Source organism: Somniosus microcephalus, chromosome 10, assembly GCF_052327205.1.
Source record: "Somniosus microcephalus isolate GS21.2 chromosome 10, FLI_Smic_1.0, whole genome shotgun sequence".
Lineage (NCBI taxonomy): Eukaryota > Metazoa > Chordata > Chondrichthyes > Squaliformes > Somniosidae > Somniosus > Somniosus microcephalus.
Genome location: NC_140996.1, coordinates 62,962,725 through 62,985,111, shown reverse-complemented (window position 1 = coordinate 62,985,111; position 22,387 = coordinate 62,962,725). Strand labels below are relative to the sequence as shown.

Here is a 22,387-nt window from a genome sequence, read left to right as displayed (position 1 = left end):
GTGGATGCAGAATTTGGGTAGGAAGGGGAAAGGGGATGTGAGTAGAGCGGGATGCAGGGAAATGATTAGAGATGGCCTTATCTGTGATTGAGACAGTGGCAGTAGAGAGGCCAAGTGAGATGGCAAGGTCGAGAGGGTGGCAGTCAATACTGGTAGGAAAGTTTATATGGAGGGAGAGTTTAAAGGAGAACTGGAGGGCAGTGAACTCTGAGGAGAGAGGACAAGGTGAGTTGAGATGGAGGTTAAAATCACCACGGATGAGAAGTCGTTCGGTGCAAGTTGAGGGAGGAGGGCAGTGACGATATCTTAGTTAGAAACTTGGCATGGTACTTGGGTGGGCACTAGAGAAAATGGATTTTAAAGGATAGGTGAGAGAGGTGCAACAAGTTGCGATGCTTAAAGGAGAAGGTGGCAGAGGACACTGCAAGGTGAGATTTGATGTTGAAGGCCACACTGCCACCATGGCAGTTTGGGTGGGGCAGTTGGAAGGTATAACCAGGTGGGCAGGTTTTTCCATTCATGGGATGTGGGCGTCACTGGCAAGGCCAGTATTTATTGCCCATCCCTAATTGCCCTTGAGAAGGTGGTGGTGAGCCACCTTCTTGAACCACTGCAGTCCTTGTGGTGAAGGTACTCCCACAGTGCTGTTAGGGAGGGAGTTCCAGGATTTTGACCCAGCGACGATGAAGGAACGGCCGATATATTTCCAAGTCAAGATGGTGTGTAACTTGGAGAGGACTTACAGGTGCCAGTGTTCCCATGCGCCTGCTGCCCTTGTCCTTCTAGATGGGAGAGGTCGCGGGTTTGGGAGGTGCTGCCGAAGAAGCTTCGGCAAGTTGCTGTAGTACATCTTGTAGATGGTACACGCAGCCACGGTGCGCCGGTGGTGGAGGGAGTGAATGTTAAGGTGGTGGATGGGGTGCCAATCAAGCGGGCTGCTTCGTCCTGGATGGTGTCGAGCTTCTTGTGGTTGGAGCTGCACTTATCCAGGCAAGTGGCGAGTATTCCATCACATTCCTGACTTATGCCTTGTAGATAGTAGAAAGGCTTTGGGGAGTCGGGGGGCTTAGACACTCGCCGCAGAATACCCAGCTGACCTACTCTTGTAGCCACAGCATTTATGTGGCTGGTCCAGTTAAGTTTCTTGTCAATAGTGACCCCCAGGATGTTGATGGGAGGGGGATTCGGCGACGGTAATGCTGTTGAATGTCAAAGGGCAGTGGTTAGACTCGCTTTTGGAGATAGTCATTGCCTGGCACTTGTGTGGCACGAATGTTGCTTGCCACTTATTAGCCCAAGCCTGATTGTCATCCAGGTCTTGCTGCATTTGGGCATGGACTGCTTCATTATCTGAGGATTTGTGAATGGAACTGAACACTGTGCAATCATCAGCAAACATCCCCACTTCTGACCTTCTGATGTAGGGAAGGTCATTGATGAAGCAGCTGAAGATGGTTGGGCTTAGGACACTGCCCTGAGGAACTACTGCAGCGATGTCCTGGGGCTGAGATGATTGACCTCCAACAACTACAACCATCTTCCTTTGTGCTAGGTATGACTCCAGCCAGTGGAGAGTTTTCCCCCTGATTCCCATTGACTTCAGTTTTACTAGGGCTCTTTGGTGTCACACTCAGTCAAATGCTGCCTTGATGTCAAGGGCAGTCACCCTCACCTCTGGAATTCAGCTCTTTTTTGGACCAAGGCTGTATTGAGGTCTGGTGCCAAGTGGTCCTGGCAGAACCAAAACTGAACATCGGTGAGCAGGTTGTTGGTGAGAAAGTGCTGCTTGCTAATGATTGAAAGTAGACTGATGGAGCGGTAATTGGCCGGATTGGATTTGTCCTGCTTTTTGGCTAGAGGCATGGCTAGTTCTGGAACACAAGTCTTCAGCACGACAGCCAGGATGTTGTCAGGTCCCATAGCCTTTGCTAGTTAGTAAAGGGTAAGGTGTCATCACCCGCAAGTCCTGTTTCCGTCAAGGCTATGATTTTGATGCACTCATCCACAATAAGGTTATGGATGGCAAGGGTCTCGTTCACAAGTGAAATGCCGTTGTGGAGGGAGATGCGAAGTGGGGCGCTGATAGTTGCTCTGCTGGCAAGAGTCCACAGGGTCAGTGGTGGGAGAGGGATTCGGACAGGAAGGAGGTTGGCAGGATTAGTTCCCAGCTGGTGTGCTGGGCAGGAAGGTCGATGAGAGAGTAGGATGGGTCATTTGGTGTTGCTGCTCATAAGAGGCAGTGTCAAGTGCCTCGATGGGTCTGTTGGAGGATGCCAAGAGAGGCACAGAAGGAAGCTGTTGGAATATTCAAGAAGGAGTCCAGCCTAGGACCGTAGCAGGAGAGTAGGAAAGTCGAGGAGCAGTGAAAGGATGGGAAAGGGATTTGGAGGGCAGAGTAATCGAGAGGGGAGAAATGACAAGAGGCATGATGACTGGGGCGAAGTGCCTAAGATGGGTAAAGAGGAGAAGAAGAAGGGGAAATAGAAGTAATGGGTTTGGGTCTGGACCGGCAGTCAAAATGCGCACTTGAATGGACACCGAAACTCATGTTACATAGGCCTGGCAAAGATTAGAATAGATATACCCTGATAGTAAATGGAGAATAGAGAAGGGACAATGGGAGCGAGTCTGAAGTTGAAATCGGAGGTCCCATGTTGGGATAAACTGGAAGATTGCTAATTTCAGTGAGTTGAAAAGGGATCTGGCCCAGGTTGATTGGAAAGCAAGATTATCAGGTAAAACAACATTGAGTAATGGGAGGCCTTCAAAGCGAAGATAGTTCGGGTACAGACTAGACACATTCCCACGAAGGAGAAAGGAAAGGCATCAAAAGCTAGAGCTCCTTGGATTACTAAAAAATAATGAAATTAAAATAAAACTGAAAAAAGGAGGCTTATGATAAATGTCGGATTCAAACCATAGTAGAGAATCGAGCAAAATACAGAAAGTGCAGGGGATAACTGAAAAAGAAAATAAGAGGGGCAAAGATAGTGTATGAGAAAAGATTAGCGGGTAAATTAAAAGGGAACACTAAAGTCTTTTGTAAATATATAAAGAGTAGGAACCAAAAAGGACATCTTGTGGAGGCAGAGGGCATGGCTGATGTACTAATGAGTACTTTGCATCTATATTCTCAAAGGAAGAGGGTGCTGCCAATGTTCCAGTAATGGAGTAAGGATAGAGAATTGGATAGGATGAAAATAGATAAAGAGGAAGTACTTGAGGTTGACGGCGCTCAAAGTAGAAAAGTCACCTGGTCTGGATGGGACACATCCTTGGTTGATGAGGGAAGTAAGAATGAAAATAGAAAAGGCTCTGTCCAGTCTTTCAATCCTTCTTGGATATGGGAGTGGTGCCAAAGGACTGGCTGATTGCAAATGTTACACTCCTGTTCAAAAATGGGGAGAGGGATAAACTACCGGGCAGTCAGCCTATGTCAGTGGTGGGGAAACTTTTAGAGACCATAATCCAGGACAAAATTAATTGTCACTTGGAAAACCATTAGTTAATAAATGATAGCCAGCATGGATTTGTTTCAGGCAAATCATGTCTGACAAACATGATTGAGTTCTTTGAAGTAATAGAGAAGGTTGATGAGGGCAGTACGGTTGATGTATACATGAACTTTCAAAGGGCCTTTGATAAAGTTCAATGGGATTAAAGGGGTAGTGGCAGCATGGATACGAGGCAGAAAGCAGAGTACTAGTGAACGGTTGTTTTTTAGACTGGAAGGAAGTATACAGTGATGTCCCTCAGGGGTCGGTATTAGGACCATAGCTCTTTTTGATGTATATTATTGACCTGGACTTTGGCAAACTTTGAAATTCCGCCCTGTTTACCAATGACACAAAACTTGGAAATGTAGTAAATAGTCAGGAGGATAGTAGCAAACTTCAGGAGGACATAGACAGACTGGTGAAATGGACAACCACATGGACTGGGTCGACTGTAAAAATTGCGGAAAAAGGCAATGGGATCCCGCCTCCTTGTGCCTTTAACTTGGGCGTGTTTCCCAGTGCGCCACGGACCCGATCGGCAGAGGCGGGCGACCTAATTCATTTCATTAAAACCTTGTTGTCAGACGCTTAAGAGGGTTTTTAACCGCAACTTCAGAATTTAACGGCATGAACACAGGAAGGACGCAGCTCGGGAACCTTGCCTGTGAAGGGGAGGTGACAGTTTAGTGGTCATTGTGCGAGTGCATTAATTGACAGCTGGGACTACCACATAAATATACACACTGTACACCTCATTAGTTGCCTAAGGGAAAGGCTGATACTGACTCAATTTTGTGCACAGATTTAGGTTTCTGGAGTTTGCAGGTCATTTCTGCAACCTCAGAAGCCACTCTCAGCACATTGCTAGTCAGTATTAGAACATTGAGGGCTTGGCCCTCTGATCACGACTTGACCTGCCATCTATGACATCAGCATAGGTGCTGCTTACACTGTCTCACCTTGGTCCTCAGAATCGGACCAAGACGCACCCAGCACCAACAACACTAGCCACACCAGCAGCAACCACAACAGCAGCCTTCTCAACGACGTGATGCTCCACAGGAGAGAGGGGGTCAGCACAGGGCTGCACCACGCCGAGGGCGATACCCCGAAAACAGGGTATACAGGCAGAGGATGAGCTTCCTCAACATGACTGAGCAGCAGGGCTTCAGGAGGTTCCGGCTATTGCGCCAGGTCGTCGCAAACTTTTGTACCTTGCTGGTACACTCCTTACCAGTGGCTGTCAAAGTAACCACCACCCTCAACTTCTTCGCCTCAGGCTTCTTCCAGGGATCTGCAGCAGACATTTGCAGGATCTCGCAGTTGGCCGCCCACAGATACATCACCCAGGTGACCGATGCCATGTTTCACAAGTCAGCCAATTATATCAACTTTGCCACTGATGAAGCCAGTGTTACTGAACGGCCGCTCGGCTTTGCAGCTCTGACTGACTTCTCACAGGTGCAGGGTGTCATCGACTGCACACATGTGGCCCTGAAGGCAGCCCATCATCACCCAGGAGAGTTTGTGAACTGCAAAGGCTTCCACTCCCTCAATGTGCAGTTCGTCTGCAACCATAAAAAGATGATTATGCAGGTGGGTGCCAGATTCCCTGGCAGCTGTCATGACTCTTTCGTGATGTGCCAGTCTACCCTCCTTCGCTATTCGCACCTCCAAACAGACTTACCGGCTGGCTGCTTGGAGACAAGGGCTATCCATTGAAGACATGGCTCATGACACCCTTGAGCTGGCCAAGTACTGAGGCCGAGAAGCATTTTAATAAGAGCCACATTTCCACTAGATGTGTTATAGAACAAACATTAGGCATGCTGAAGATGCGCTTCAGATGCCTTGACAGATCTGGAGGAGCCCTTCAGTACGCACCAGCCAGGGTCTCCAGAATCATCGTGGTCTGCTGCGCCCTGCATAGCGCAGCAGCGAGGATTGGAGCTGCAGGAGGCAAACGGCACACAGCTGCTTCAGAGGAGGAACCTGAGATGCAGGTGGCAGCAGCAGTGGCGCACATTGCTGCCTGGGATGGGCGAATCGTGGCCAGATTTACTTAACTTGCTCCAATGCTGCCACATGCTCTACTAAATCCCCCCCCACCCCGCAACAACACAATAAAGCATCCCTACAATGACCAAGCCATTCCTCTCACCCAAAGCCCTAATGCTCGAGGTTAAATAATGTCACCATTCACTCCAGGTGACAAAACCGCTTCCAAGATTTGAGGCAAAAATGAACGAGACCTAAAAGTGGTGCAAAGAAAAACGTGTGTGTCATCAAAATAACTGAAACTTGGCACTAACATTTTTTGATACAGCCTTGTGCAACTACTTTTGTGTTCATTTTCTTTTGCGAGAGCTTCTACAAGGTGTAGCCCCTGTGGCTTCAGCAGACGTAGTTGCAGGCTGCTCACTTCCCTGCTGTGACTGGGAGGGTTTAAACTAATTTGGCAGGGGGGTGGGCACCAGGATGTAGCATTAGAAAGGAGAAACAAAGTGCACAAAAAATGGGGAGAGACAGATAGCACTAGAGTAAGAAATAGTACGGTATTAGATGGGGTCAGATTAAGAGAGAATACAAGAAGGTCTAAGACAGGTTTACAGTGCATGTGCGTAAATGCACGAAGTGTGGTAAATAAGGTTGGTGAGCTGCAGGTGCAAATAGCCACATGGGAATATGATGTTGTGGCGATAACTGAGACCTGGCTCAAAAAAGGGCAGGATTGGGTTTTAAATATTCCTGGATATAAGGTGTTCAGGAAAGATAGGGATGGAAAGAAAGGAGGTGGGGTGGCAGTATTAGTTAAGGAGAATGTTACAGTGCTGGAGAGAAAGGATGTCCTGGAGGGGTCAAGGACAGAATCTATTTGGTTAGAGTTAAGAAATAATACAGGTGCCATTACACTACTAGGTGTATTCTATAGGCCGCCAACTAGTGGGAAAGATATAGAGGAGCAAATTTGCAGGGAAATTACAGAGCGGTGCAAGAACTATAAAGTAATAATAATGGGGGGGACTTCAATTATCCTAATTTAGATTGGGATAATAGTGTAAAGGGCAGAGAGGGGGAAGAATTTCTGAAGTGTGTTCAGGAGAACTTTCTTGATCAGTACATTTCCAGCCCAACGAGGAAGGAGGCATTGATAGATCTGGTTCTGGGGAATGAGGTAGGTCAAGTAGAGTGTCAGTCGGGGAACATTTAGGGAACAGTGATCTTAGTATCATAAGGTTTAGATTCGCTATGGAAAAGGACAGGGAGCAATCTAGAGTAAAAATACTTAATTGAAGAAGGCCAGTTTCAGTTGAGAACAGATCTGGCCCAGGTAAATTGGTATCAAAGATTGGCAGGCAAAACTGTAATCAAACAATGGGCTGCCTTTAACGAGGAGATGGTTCGGGAACAGTGGAGGTACATTCCCACGAAGGGGAAAGGTAGGGCAACTAAAGCCAGAGCTCTCTGAATGACGAAAGAGATAGAGAGTAAGATGAAGCAGAAAAAGGGCGCGTATGACAGATGTCAGGTTGAGAATACAAGTGAGAATCAGGCTGAATATAGAAAGTTCAGAGGGGAAGTGAAAAGGAAAATAAGAGAGGCAAAGAGAGAGTATGAGACTAGATTGGCAGCTAACATAAAAGGGAATCCAAAAGTCTTCTATAGGCATATAAATAGTAAACAGGTAGTAAGAGGAGGGGTGGGGCCAATTGGGGACCAAAAAGGAGACCTACGCATGGAGGCAGAGGGCATGGCTGAGGTACTAAATGAGTACTTTGTATCTGTCTTCACCAAGGAAGATGATGCTGCCAAAGTCATAATGAACAAGGAGGTAGTGGAGATACTAGATGAGATAAAAATTGATAAAGAGGAGGTACTAGAAAGGCTGTCTGTTGATAAGTCACCAGGACCGGGTGGGATGCATCCTTTGATGCTGAGAGAGGTTAAGGTGGAAATCGCGGAGGTACTGGCCATAATCTTCCAATCCTCCTTAGATACTGGGGTGGTGCCAGAGGACTGGAGAATTGCAAATGTTACACCCTTGTTCAAAAAAGGGTGTAAGGATAAACCCAGCAACAACAGGCCAGTCAGTTTAACTTCGGTAGTGGGGAAGCTTTTGGAAATGATAATCAGGGACAAAGTTAACAGTCACTTGGACAAGTGTGGATTAATTAAGGAAAGCCAGCACAGATTTGTTAAAGGCAAATCGTGTTTAACTAACTTGATCGAGTTTTTTGAGGAGGTAACGGAGGGTTGATTAGGGCAATGCGGTTGACGTGATGTATATGGACTTCCAAAGGGTGTTTGATAAAGTGCCACATAATAGGCTTGCCAACAAAGTTGAAGCCCATGGAATAAAAGGGACAGTGGCAGCATGGATACGAAATTGGCTAAGTGACAGGAAACAGAGAGTAGTGGTGAATGGTTGTTTTTCGGACTGGAGGAAGGTATACAGTGGTGTTCCCCAGGGGTCGGTACTAGGACCACTGCTTTTCTTGATATATATGAATGACTCGGGGGTACGGGGCACAATTTCAACATTTGGAGATGACACAAAACTTGGAAGTATAGTGAACCGTGAGAAGGACAGTGCTGGACTTCAAGAGGACAAAGACAGGCTGGTGAAATGGGCGGATGCGCGGCATATGAAATTTAACGCAGAAAAGGGCGAAGTGATACATTTTGATAGGAAGAAGGAGGCGAGGCAATATAAAGTAAAAGGGTATAATCCTAAAGTGGGTGCATAAACAGAGAGACCTGGGGGTATATTTGCACAAATTGTTGAAGGTGGCAGGGCGGGTTGAGAAAGCGGTTAAAAAAGCATAAGGGATCCTGGGCTTCATAAATAGAGGCATAGAGTACAAAAGCGAGGAAGTTATGATGAACCTTTATAAAACACTGGCTCGGCCTCAACTGGAGTATTGTGTCTAATTCTGGACGCTGCACTTTAGGAATGTCAAGGCTTTAGAGAGGGTGCACAAAAGATTTACAAGAATGATTCCAGGAATGAGGAACTTCAGTTATGTGGATAGACTAGAGAAGCTGGGGTTTTTCTCCTTAGAGCAGAGAAGGTTGAGAGGAGATTTGATAGAGGTGTTCAAAATCATGAAGGGTCCAGAGAGAAACTGTTCCCATTGGCGGAAGGGTCGAGAACCAGAGGAGACAGATTCAAGGTGATTTGCAAAAGAACCAAGGGCGACATGAGGAAAAACTTTATTACGCAGTGAGTGGGTAGGGTCTGGAATACCACTGCCCAAAAGCGTGGTGGAGGCAGACTCAAATCGTGCCTTTCAAAAGGGAATTCGACAAATACCTGCAAGAAAAAAATTTGCAGGGCTACGGGGAAAGGGCGGGGGAGTGGGACTAACTGAAGTGCTCTTGCAGAGAGCTGGCACGGACTCCATGGGCCGAATGGCCTCCTTCTGTGCTGTAACCATTCTATGACTGCGTAGACACTTTTGGCAGATGTCCTCTGCAACTGTGCAGGAGCAGACTCGGCCATCGAAATCCGAGGAAACGTGGGGCTCTGACTAAGGGGGAGGTAACGGGGGAGAAGTAGGAGTGCTTTGAGCAGAGTCTCCACTTCCATTTCTCCTCTCACCATCAACCCTCTCATGGCCCACCCGCACTTCCCTGCTAGCATGGAGTTGGCGAGCACCTTGCTGTACAGCAGTGGGGTGATGAAGGCCCAAGTCAGCGATTATATCCCTCTTTGGCGCCTGCCATCTGTTGTTGTCTACAGCTAGCATGTGCTCATGTGAGTGGCACATTTGCACTCCATGCAGGTCGCCATCCTTTCCATGGAGGAGCACGTCGTCGCCATCGCCTGCGACATGGTGGTGCTCATTTCTCTGAACATTTGCAGACATCACGGCTGCAAAAGATGCCGGCGCCTCATCCAATTGTTGATGCTTCTCCAAGATCATCCTCCGTCTCGATGTCCCCGAGGCTCAGCGTCTGCATGCAACTTAGCAGAGCTTGGAGCGCACTGCGCCCTCCGCCGAGGAGTCTCCACTGCTGTCCCTGTCAACTCCACCTGCTCTTGCTCACTTGTGAATTGTGAGACATCTGGTGACAACTCTATGGCGCAAAGGACCCACCGAGGTGTGAGCATCTGCGCTGGTGCTGGCTGTGCTTGGGTCTGCTGACGCTGCACCCTCCGAGGCTGGTGCTTCATCTGAGGAGTCTTCTTTCTCCGGCTGGACAGTGGTGGGAGGGGGAGGGCAGTTGATGGACCTGTGGGAGAGTAAGGAGATGAATTCGAAGTGTTATAACAATGGGTAATGATACCATTATGCACATGATGAACATTCACTGGCTGCTGACATCAGTCCTCATATGAGTGACTGCTGTATGCCATGCGGCTTTATGAGATGTGATTCTGTCACCAGGTTGCTGGGATGTCCCCCTCCATCTCCTAGCGCCAGCGTCTCGAGCTCCCGAAATTTCTAGAGCCGCCACCTCTGCTGCTGTAAGATGTGCGGTTACTGGAGGGCCAACTCCGGTTCCCTCCCTCTCCCTGTTGTTGTGGGCTCTCTTCTCCTGCAAGGAGGGAAAGAGAAGTTTGAGCAGGTGGAGTTGACGGGGACAGCAGTGGAGTCTCCTCGCCGGAGGGCGCAGGACGCTCCAAGCTCTGCTGAGCTGTATGCAGAAGCTGAGCCTCGGGGCCATCAAGAATGAGGGTGATCTTGGAGGGGCAGCAAAAGAGAATGGATGGGTTACGTCTGTAGAGGGTGACTATGAGGGAGTGGGGTGCCAATGCCAAATGGCCTCCTTCTGTGGTGTTACTTGTTATGATTGCATTAGGATGAAGATGAATGTGAAGGGTCGTTAGTCATAGGGGGATGTGAGTATGTACATAGAGGGATGGGTGGACATGCAGGGTGTGTTGATGTGAGGAATGGTGTGCAGGAATAGGCTTGGGAAGGCAGAGTGATGGGAATGTGTTGACAGGCACTTCAGGATGACGGTGAGTGTGGCATTGCACTCACCTTTCCTGAACTCATGAGATCATGGAAGCGTTTCCTGCACTGCATCCAGGTCCTCCTGATCACATCCCTGCTGCTGACCTCAGCTATATCCAGCCGGGGTCTTTTTGTTTCTTGTGGAGGTCAGCAGGGAAGAAAACCTCCCTGCGTGCCCTGACAGCCTCCACCAGAGCATGCAGCAATGAAACAGAGAACCGTGGTGCAGCCCTCTGCCTTTGGCTATCTACCCTTCCAAAGATAACATTACTGTGGCCTTTCTTTGTCACCTTCTACCCTCCTCTGGCAACCTTCAAGTGAGTTCAGTGCAAGGCTGCTTTAAATATGGGCGCTGGAAAGGAGTCATCGATGACATCACCAGACCCGCACCATTTAATAGGGCCAGGAAACGCGCATGAACCTTTCAGTTGGGGCCATTGAGTGAAAGTCGCGCTGAGCAGCGCACTGCTCAGATCATCGCATTCCCAACCTGCTACGCCGCGCGCGCACACCCAAACTGACGCAAAGATAAAAGTGCCGGTCATGGTGTGTAATGCAGGTAAGTATGTAGTGATGCGTTTTGTAAGGAAGAATGAAGGACATAAGAATATAAGAAATAGGAGCAGGAGTAGGCCATTTGGCCCATCAAGCCTGCTCCGCCATTCATTAAGATCATGGCTGACCTTCGACCTCAACTCCACTTTCCTGCACTATCCCCATATCCCTTGATTGGCTTAATATCTAAAAGTCTATCAATCTCTGTCTTGAATATACTCAAAGAATGAGCCTCCACAGCCCTCTGGGGCAGAGAATTCCAAGGATCCGCCACCCTCTTAGTGAAGAAATTTCTCCTCATCTCATTCTTAAATGGCCGACCCCTTATTCTGAGACTGTGACCCCTGGTTCTAGACTCCCCAGCCAGGGGAAACATCCTCCCTGCATCTACCCTGTCAAACCCTGTAAGAATTTTGTATGTTTCAGTGAGGTCACCTCTCATTCTTCTAAACTCCAGAGAATATAGGCCTAGTCTACTCAATCTGTCCTCGTAGGACAATCCCCCCATCCCAGGAACCAGTCTGGTGAACCTTCATTGCACTCCCTCTATGGCAGGTATATCCTTCCTTAGGTAAGGAGACCAAAACTGCACACAATACTCTAGGTGTGGTCTCATCAGGGCCCTATAAAATTGCAGTAAAACGTCTTTACTCATACTCTCATCCTCTTCGAATAAAGTCCAACGTACCATTTGCTTTCCTAATTGCTTGCTGTACCTGCATGTTAACTTTCAGTGATTCGTGTACAAGGACACCCTGGTCCCTCTGAACACCAACATTTCCCAATCTCTCACCATTTAAAAAATACTCTGCTTTTCTATTTTTCCTACCAAAGTGGATAAGTTCACATTTCTTCACATATTCCATTTGCCATGTTTTTGCCCACTCACTTAGCCTGTCTATATCCCCATGAAGCCACCTTGCATCCTCCTCACAACTTAGTAGTTCCCCGTTTTATCTCTTCCCTCCTTTCTTAAATAGTGGGGTTACATTTGCTACCTTCCAATCTGTGGGAACTGTTCTAGAATCTATGCAATTTTGGAAAATGACAACCAATGAGTCCACTGTCTCTATAGCCACCTCTTTCAAAACCCTAGGATGTAGGCCATCAGGTCCAGGGGATTTATCAGCTTTCAGTCCCATTAATTTCTCAAGTACTTTTTTTTACCAATTTCTTTCAGTTCCTCATTCTCGGTAGACCCTTGGTCCGTGAAGTATTTTGCGTCTTCTTCCGTGAAGACAGACACAAAGTATTTGTTTAATTTCTCTGCCATTTCCTTATTCCCCATTATAATTTCTCCTGTCTTAGCTTGTAAGGGACCCACATTTACTTTCACTAATCTTTTTCTTATTACATACCTATAGAAGCTTATGCAGTTTGTTTTTATGTTTCAAGGAGAGGTAATATAAACTAAATGGTGCAATTTTGAAGAGGTGCAGGAACGGTGAGTTGACATGCACAAATCTTTGAAGGTGGCAGGACATGTAAATAAGGCTTTTTATATTAAAAGTATGGGATCCTTGGCTTTATCAATAGAGGCATAAAGAACAAAGGCAAGGAAGTTATGCTAAACGTTTATAAATCACAGGTTTGACCTTAGGTGAAGTATTGTGTCCAATTCTGGGCACCACACTTTAGGAAGCATGTCAAGGCCTTGGAGAGGGTGCAGAGGAGATTCACTAGAATGCTACCAGGGATGAGGGACTTCAGTTATGTGGAAAGACTAGAGAAGTTGGGGTTGTTCTCCTTCGAGCAAAGATGGTTAAGGGGAGCTTTAACAGAGGTATTAAAAATTGAGTTTTTGTAGAGCAAATAAAGAGAAACTGTTTCCACTGACAGGAGGGTCAGTAACCAGACGACACCGATTTAAGGTAATTGGCAAAAGCACCAGAAAGGAGATGGGAATTTTTTTTACGTAGCAAGTTATGATATGGAATGCACTGCCTGAAAGGGTGGTGGAAGCAGTTTCAAAAGTAGCTTTCAAAAGGGAATTGGATATATACTTGAAAAGGAGAAATTTGCAGGGCCATGGGGAAAGAGCAGGTGAGTAGGACTAACTGAATAGCTCTTTCAAATAGCTGGCACAGGCACGATGGGCCAAATGGCCTCTTTCTATGCTGTTTGATTCCGAGTCTATGAAGTCAGTTTGGAGCATCATCGAACCGATGTCCAGATTACGAAAGTGGCATAAATGTGTGACAGGAAGGGGAGGAGACAGGAGCCAGGAGGGAAAAAAGGTGATGGAAGTAATAGGCTTTGTTCAGAGTGGTAGCCAAAATGCACTGCAGAATGGATACAGAGTGAATTCAGATCACATAGGACTGGCAGAGAGTTGAAGAGATATGTTCTGGTCATAGACACAGGAGCTTCCTTTTACTCCAGGTTCCTTGTATCAGATGGGTGAAAAATAGTTGGTCAGCACACTTAGGGGGCAAAATTCGGCTGCTTTGTGCCGGCCGCGATCGGTCAGCCCGGCACTCCTCTTGAGTACTGGGCTCTTTTGCCAGCACCCCGTGGCGCTGCGGCACATATCACCGTGATATTGAGCTGGAGCGCCCCAAGAGGGAGGGGGAGCACTTCCAGTAGCGCCTGCCTCCTGCTTGGGGTGCTTCCATTCAATTTCAGGTGCGACGGTGCTAACTTTTTCAGGATGCTAAATGTAGCGAAGTAGCACCCCAATGGTGGCACGACCCAATTTTTCCACCTTAATACTTTAATATCGCAATAAAATGTTATAATATCAAATTAACCAACTATCAGCCCAGAGGTGCAAAACGTCACTGGATCAATAACCTCACCAAACACTAAAGCATTCCACAAAGCAGGGCTTACAAATTCAACAGAAGTTGTCCTCTTTTTATAAGGTGGACTCCCTCTGCAGGTTTAGTGGGTAAAAGCACCGATCACTGGTCTGTGCTGATTACTTGATGTTTTCCTGGGTAAAGGCTTCGATCCCTGGTCTGTGCTGATTGCTTGATGTTTTCCTGGGTAAAGGCACCGATCCCTGGTCTGTGCTGATTGCTTGATGTTTTCCTGGGTAAAAGCACCGATCCCTGGTCTGTGCTGATTACTTGATGTTTTCCTGGGTAAAAGCACCGATCCCTGGTCTGTGCTGATTACTTGATGTTTTCCTGGGTAAAAGCACCGATCCCTGGTCTGTGCTGATTACTTGATGTTTTCCTGGGTAAAGGCTCCTATCCCACTTAGCACGGTGGTAGTTCTGCACAACACTTTGGAGGTTGACTCGGTAGGTGTCCAGCAATACAAAAGCAAGGAGTTAATTTTAAATTTATACATGGACTTTAGGTCAAAGTTGAAGTATTGTTTTGGGCACTCAAATATATTTAGGAATGCAGTATAAATTCAGTAGGCCAAGAGTTTAAAATTTACTAACTCATATATTGACTTGTATTCCTTGCTTTAGTGCAGTATTCAGACAGGAGTGCTTTTAAACATTACCAGTTCCAGTCTCAGAGAATGTCTGCCACTCAGTGATCAGTCTTCCAACCAGAGTGCCTTGTCTTATCTTGACCACCATTGTGAGGTTATTAAACCGCTTATGGGGCTTCCTGACCTCAGTCCCAACAGTCTCTCCCTTCTAGCCATTACTTCAGCCAGTAAAACATCCATGGATGCATCTGTGAATGTGGGAGCTCTACCTGCTGCTGACCCTCTCGAGGTTGCTGCTCTCCAAAAACAGAGACCCCCCCCTTTTTAATTAGCTGCAACATTTTATTCCTGCAGCAGCATTCTATTTGTTTTGCTTCCAGTGGTACTAACTCAATGAGGAGAATATTACTGCTCCTAACTCCCCTCGCATCCATAATTAAGTCCTTGAAGGGAAAAATCAGGAGGCTAGTGACAGTCGCATGGGTGGACAGAAATCTCACCCCACTGGTAACCCACCAATTGGAGTAAAATCCAGGCCATACAGACCAGGAAGATTTTCTGTTCCGTTTACTGAGTTAGCCTTTCTTGACCTCCCTTAGATAAAGAGTTGAAATATCAATTTGGATTCCTCTTTTTGATCATGATTCAGTGATCCCTGCTGCTGGAAATGTTTGTTTGATGGGTAAGGATAGGATCAGGTTGAGCTGTGATTTCCTACCCACCATGACTAGCCCTAATGATATTTTAAGTGTAGCAGAATGAGGAAGTGCTATTTAAGCCAGACGGCTGGGGGACCCCATGGAATGATACCCCAGTTATGAGTCCCTGGCTTCAGGAGAGTAGAGGTCAGGAAGGAAATTGGAGGAGGACAAGAAGAAAAAAACATTTTCAGTTCTGGAGCATTCAATGTTTAGTGTAACAGTTTGACAAGTTTCTAGAATTATTTTTATGCTAGTGGGGCATCTGCAGCATGTTACGAAAGTTATTGGTTTGTATTTTACTCTGTACTATGGCTGGGAAGTATAAGTTTAGTTGTGTTCATAAAATGTCATCTCATTAATGATATACAGGAAACTCTTTGGTAGCCGGCACCGACGGGACCGGCGTGTTGCCGGTTGATCAAAAATTCTGGATGACTGAGAGGGTTATCTACCGAGGCTATTTTTAAAAAAGAAAAAGAAAAAAATCAAGAAATGTGCAGTACACAGTAATTGGGTACTCACCTACAGAATGTTGTGTTAAATGGATGGTGGAAGATGCTTGATTAAGTACAGTACTGCCAGTTGAGGGTAATGCAATGCAATGACTACCAGCAGCGTGGGAGACGCACAGTACCCCTGTAAAATGGCGGATCAGAAGAGACTACCAGCAGCGCGGGAGAGTCAGACTCCTGTTACAGGGGTATTGAGGTGTTCCGACTTCCGACAGCGCCAAGAAGCCGAGTAGTGGCTATTTGGAGAACTACCCCCACTGACTAACTCGGCCACCGTGGGAGACTCGGACTCGGCAACATTGCCGGTTATTGAGGTGTTGTTTTCGGCATGAGAATTTTGCCGGTTAATAGAGAATTCTGGATATTTAGGTGCCGTTTAAGCAAGTTTCCTGTATATCTAAATGGGTATTTAACCTGGATAAAACACTAATCTACTGAAGCACAATAAGACTCCCATCAGCTTGTTTACAAAGGATGTACTTTTGGTAAACTATTAGAGGACCTCAGCTGAGTGTTTAATCTTAAATAAAACCTTTCATTTGAACTAGCGTACAAATTATTGTGTGAAGAAAACAAATGATTGTATTGTTCTGCATTTCAGGAAGGAAATTGCCAAAGTTATGCAAAGCTCTTACCTGCGTGCCTTGAACATGGCCTCATTCTTTATTGCTAGCAAGATGATACTGTTTTTTACATTCCTTGTGTACGTGCTACTTGGAAACACCATCACAGCAAGTCGTGTGTTTGTCACTGTATCATTATACAGTGCTGTGAGACTCACAGTCACCCTGTTCTTCCCAGCAGCTGTTCAGACAGTTTCAGAGGGATTAATCAGCATAAAAAGGATAAAGGTATGTTCAGGTATTGAGAAATAATGCTGATGCTAACTTTGCTTTTCTTGGCAGGGGAAGGTTTATAACTTTGGTGAATTTTCATGCTCAAGTTGAGGGATATTGGTGCAACGAAATAAAACACTTAGCAGGTTAAGGCACTCAGTCCTAGCATTAAGTGATAGAGATAACAAATACTCTGGGAACAGAAGGTTATAGGAAGTAATAATAAAATACCTGTTGGGAACATAGGATCAGGCCATTCAGCCCCCGAGCCTATTCCACCATTCAGTTAGATCAGGGGTGGGCAACTATTTGGGCTGGAGGGCCACTTAAGTTTTGGTGAGTTGTTGAGGGCCGCACACCAATGTTCCCCCTAAGGTGCATGGTCGCACAGTCACGCACCAATCGCAAGGTCCTGCGCAAGCCGCTCACCATCTCCTGCTGCTGGAAGAGATACCGCGCAGCAAATTTAAAGGGACTGCGCACGTTGGTGAGAGCAAAGTGTTAAATTGGTAAATTTGAAACAGGCCAACTCATAGGGCTAGATTTTACGAACCTCGGCGGGTCGTCGGTGGCAGGTCCTGACCCCGCTGCTGGCTCCAGCCCACTGTGTAGAATGAATTTACCTTGATTGGGCTTGTTAAGCCCGCCCAGCGCATTTCCCGGCCAATTAGAGGATCAGCCGGTTTCCTTAAAGGGACCATGGCCAACTTTGTTTTGACATTTGTACTGTCTGTGTTCTACAGCATTGAGGTGCTGCAAACACTGACAAGCACTGCACAGAGGTGCAGGGCTGCACCCATGACTCCCTCCATATGCTTATGGAGGGAGTCACAGCACACCGGGAGGTCCTCTTCCCTTCCCATGGGTGGAGAAGACCTCACTTAGAGATAAAAACGTAAGAACATAAGAAATAGGAGCAGGAGTAGGCCATTCAATAAGATCATGGCTGAGCTTCTACCTCAACTCCACTTTCCTGCACTATCCTCATTTCCCTTGATTCCCTTAATATTCAAAAATCTGTCGATCTCTGTCTTGAATATACTCAATGACTGAGCCTCTAATTCTCTGGGGTAGAGAATTCCAAAGATTCACCACCCTCTGAGTGAAGAAATTTCTCCTCATCTCAGTCCTAAATGGCCGACCCCTTATTCTGAGACTGTGACCCCTGGTTCTAGACTCCCCAGCCGGGGGAAACATCCTCCCTGCATCTACCCTGTCAAGCCCTGTAAGAATTTTGTATGTTTCAATGAAATCACCTCATTCTTCTAAACTCTAGCGAATACAGGCCTAGTCTACTCAATCCCTCTTCATAGGACAATGCCCCCATCCCAGGAACCAGTCTGGTGAACCTTCGTTGCACTCCCTCTATGGCAAGTATATTGTTCCTTAGGTAAGGAGACCAAAACTGTAAACAATACTCCAGGTGTGGTCTCACCAGGGCCCTGTATAATTGCAGTAAGATGTCTTTACTCTTATAGTCAAATCCTCTTGTAATAAAGGTCAACATACCATTTGCTTTCCTAATTGCTTGCTGTACCTGCATGTTAACTTTCAGTGATTCGTGTATATATTACATTTGGTCCCCTCATCCAAATCATTGATGTAGATTGTGAATAGCTGAGGCCCAAGCACTGATCCATGCGGTACCCCACTAGTTACAACCTGAAAATGACCCGTTCATTCCTACTCTCTGTTTTCTGTCCGTTAACCAATCCTCAATCCATGCTAGTATATTATCCCCAATCCCATTGGCCCTAATTTTGTTTAAGAACCTCTTGTGTACCACCTTATTGAATGCCTTCTGAAAATCCAAATACACCACATCCACTGGTTCCCCCTTATCTATTCTGCTAGTTACAACCTCAAAAAACTTTAATAGATTTGTCAGACACAATTTCCCTTTCATAAATTCGTGTTGACTCTGCCCAATCTTCTTATTTTCTAAGTGCCATGTTACCAAATCCTTAATAATCGATTCTAGCATTTCCCTACTACTGATGTCAGGCTAACTGGTCTGTAGTTCCCCGCATTCTGTCTCCCTCCTTTCTTAAATAGTGGAGTTACATTTTCTGCCTTCCAATCCGTGGGAACCATTCCCGAATCTTATGAAATTTTGGAAATTGACAACTAATGCGTCCACTATCTCAAATAACAACAGAAAATGCTGGAAAAACTCAGCAGGCCAGGCAACATCTGTGGAGAGAAAATAGAGTCAACGTTTCGGGTCAAAACCCTTTGTCAAGACTGAAAAAGCACAGGAAATGAAATAGATTAAAAGGCCAGGCTGGGAGAGAACAAAAGAGAAGTGAAGAGACATTAAGAGGTATTCAAAACGAGACGAGATAGTGATGGGACTAGTGGAAACAAATCCACTATCTCTATAGCCATCTCTTTCAAAACCGTAGGATATAGGCTATCAGGTCCAGGGGATTTATCAGCTTTCAGTCCCATTAACTTCTCCTGTACTATTTTTTTTTTACTAATTTCTTTCATTTCCTCATTCTCGCTAGAGCCTTGGTTCTCCACTATTTCCAGGAAGATTTTTACGTCTTCTTCCATGAAGACAGACACAAAGTATTTGTTTAATTTCTGTGCGATTTCCTTATTCCCCATTATAATTTCTCCTGTCTCAGCCACATTTACTTTCGCTAATCTTTTCCATTTTACATACCTATCAACACAGCCTGGTTGCACATTGCAGAGGAGGGTACAAACAGGGATGTGGTCAGGAGGACCTGGGTACAGTGCTGCAAATGTTTCAATAACCTCAGTAGATCACGAAACGTTAGTACAAAGCCACACTCAACCTCACCCTGCTTTGCCTCATCACATCCACATCACTCTGCCTTCCCCACTCTACTCCTGCACATCCTTTCTCAACCAACTTACCTTGCCCCTCCACCCATCCCTCTCTATCTACATTATCACATCCCCATCTCAATAGCCACCCCTCACACCCACCCTCATCCTAATGCAATCATACCAAATACCAACACAAGGGTAGGCACTTGTGTGTTTTATGCAATGTTCATGTAAAGTTTCTGTTAATGTGGTGTCAAACATTGAAACCTTTATTTTCAACACCTTGTGTTCTTGGACAGATCTGTGTGCACCTTTGGAAGTGTCTTAGTGAGTTGCAGTGAATGGTGAGACATAACGGTATCCCCCGCAATGGTGATGTGTGAAAGGAATGGCTTGGACATTATAGGGATGCTTTATGGTGTTGGTGCCAACCTGGCGCATCATGTGGCTGCCAAGGTGTACAGCATCAAGTGAAGTAAATCTGGCCATGGTGAGGCCATCCCTGGCCTCCTCAGGGAGCAGTGTGGTCAGGTGCTGATGCCCTATGTCTTGTGCAGCATCAGGTGATTGTGGAAAGGTTGTTGTTGGTGCTGCTGGTGTTGGGGCTGATCGTGGTGGGATTCTGAGGACCAAGGTGAGAGAGTTTCAACGGCACCCATGCTGATGGAATAGATGGCAGGTGAAGTAAAGATGACAGAAACGATCTGTCAATGGTGGGAGAGGTAATTAGGTCAGACTGTATGGTGACTTGTGTAAAGGCTTGCACCATTTTGAATCTGTAGTGGAAATGCAGTTTAGATAAGCTCGTGGTTAAGGGGAAATGTCTCAATCAGCTGGGAGCTTTGACTTGACATTTGTAGCTGTCAACTCATCAGCTGATTCAATGGCCACTGACCTAGTAAAGGATCCCCTTGGAATGAGTGACCATAACATGGTTGAATTCCATATTCAATTAGAGGGTGAGAAGGTTGGATCTCAAACAAGCGTGCTAAGCTTGAATAAAGGAGACTATGAAGGTATGAGAGCGGAATTGAGTAGAGTGGATTGGGAAAATAGATTAAAGGGTAAGACGATACATGATCAGTGGTGTATATTTAAGGAGTTATTTTACAACTTCCAAAAAATATATATTCCACTGAGAAGAAAAGGGTGTAAAAGAAAAGACAGCCATCCATGGCTAAGTAAAGAAATTAAGGATAGTATTCGACTAAAAACAAGGGCATATAAGGTAGCCAAATCTAGTGGGAGGATAGAGGATTGGGAAAACTTTAAAAGACAGCAAAAAATAACAAAAAGATTGATTAAGAAAGGGAAGATAGATTATGAAAGTAAATTAGCAAAAAATATAAAAACAGATAGTAAGAGTTTTTATAGTTATATAAAAAGAAAAAGGGTGGCTAAAGTAAATGTTGGTCCCTTAGAGGATGAGACCGGAAAATTAATGGTGGGAAATATGGAGATGGCAAAAACACTGAATGAATATTTTGTATCAGTCTTTACAGTAGAGGACACTAAGAATATCCCAACACTCGACAAAGAGGGGGCTAAAGAGGGGGAGGAGCTAAACACGATCAAAATCACTAAGGAAGTGGTACTCGGTAAAATAATGGGACTCAAGGCGGATAAATCACCTGGACCTGATGGCTTACATCCTACGGTCTTGAGGGAAGTGGCGGTAGGGATTGTGGATGCATTAGTAATAATTTTCCAAAACTCCCTGGACTCAGCAAAGGTCCCGGCAGACTGGAAAACTGCTAATGTAACACCCTTATTTAAAAAGGGCAGTAGACAGAAGGCTGGAAACTATAGACCAGTTAGCCTAACATCTGTGGTAGGTAAAATTTTGGAGTCCATTATTAAGGAGACAGTAACAGGACATTTGGATAATCATAATTTAATAGGACAAAGTCAGCATGGTTTTATGAAGGGGAAGTCATGTTTGACAAATTTGCTGGAGTTCTTTGAGGAAGTAACATATAGGGTGGATAAAGGGGAACCAGTGGACGTAGTGTATTTAGACTTCCAAAAGGCATTTGACAAGGTGCCACACAAAAGATTATTGCTTAAGATAAAAAATCACGGGATTGGGGGTAATATTCTGGCATGGATAGAGGATTGGCTATCTAACAGAAGGCAGAGAGTTGGGATAAATGGTTCATTCTCAGACTGGCAATCAGTAACTAGTGGTGTTCCGCAGGGGTCAGTGCTGGGTCCCCAACTCTTTACAATCTATATTAACGATTTGGAGGAGGGGACCGAGTGTAACATATCAAAGTTTGCAGATGATACTAAGATGGGAGGGAAAGTAGTGAGTGAGGAGGACATAAAAAACCTGCAAGGGGACATAGACAGGCTAAGTAAGTGGGCAGAGATTTGGCAGATGGAATACAATACTGGAAAGTGTGAGGTTATGCACTTTGGCAGGAAAAATCGTAGAGCAAGTTATTATCTTAATGGCAAGAAACTGGAAAGTACTGAAGTACAAAGGGATCTGGGGGTCCTGGTGCACGAAACTCAAAAGGTTAGTATGCAGGTGCAGCAAGTGATTAAGAAGGCCAATGGAATGTTGGCTTTCATTGCTAGGGGGATAGAATATAAAAATAGGGAGTTATTGCTTCAGTTGTACAAGGTATTGGTGAGACCGCACCTGGAATACTGCATACAGTTTTGGTGTCCATACTTAAGAAAAGACATACTTGCTCTCGAGGCAGTACAAAGAAGGTTCACTCGGTTAATCCCGGGGATGAGGGGGTTGACATAGGAGCAGAGGTTGAGTAGATTGGGACTCTACTCATTGGAGTTCAGAAGAATGAGAGGCGATCTTATTGAAACATGTAAGATTGTGAAGGGGCTTGATCGGGTGGATGTGGTGAGGATGTTCCCGATGATGGGTGAAACTAGAACTAGGGGGCATAGTCTTAGAATAAGGGGCTGCTCTTTCAAAACTGAGATGAGGAGGAACTACTTCACTCAGAGGGTGGTAGGTCCATGGAATATGCTGCCCCAAAAAGCTGTAGAAGTTACATCATTACATAAATTTATAACAGACATAGACAGTTTCCTAGAAGTAAAGGGAATTAAGGGTTACGGGGAGCGGGCAGGAATTTGGACATGAGTCTAGGTTCGGAT

At 45.7% G+C, this 22,387-nt stretch overlaps 1 protein-coding gene across 1 annotated transcript in view; it reads left to right on the top strand.

Moving 5' to 3' along the window:
* Positions 1-22,387, top strand: part of abcc4 (ATP binding cassette subfamily C member 4 (PEL blood group)) — a 516,746-nt gene that overhangs the window by 108,547 nt on the left and 385,812 nt on the right. Inside the window, exon 8 of the mRNA XM_085999895.1 lies at positions 16,222-16,471. Within this exon, the coding sequence (XP_085856021.1) occupies positions 16,222-16,471 (250 nt within the window). The remainder of the gene's footprint in view (positions 1-16,221; positions 16,472-22,387) is intronic.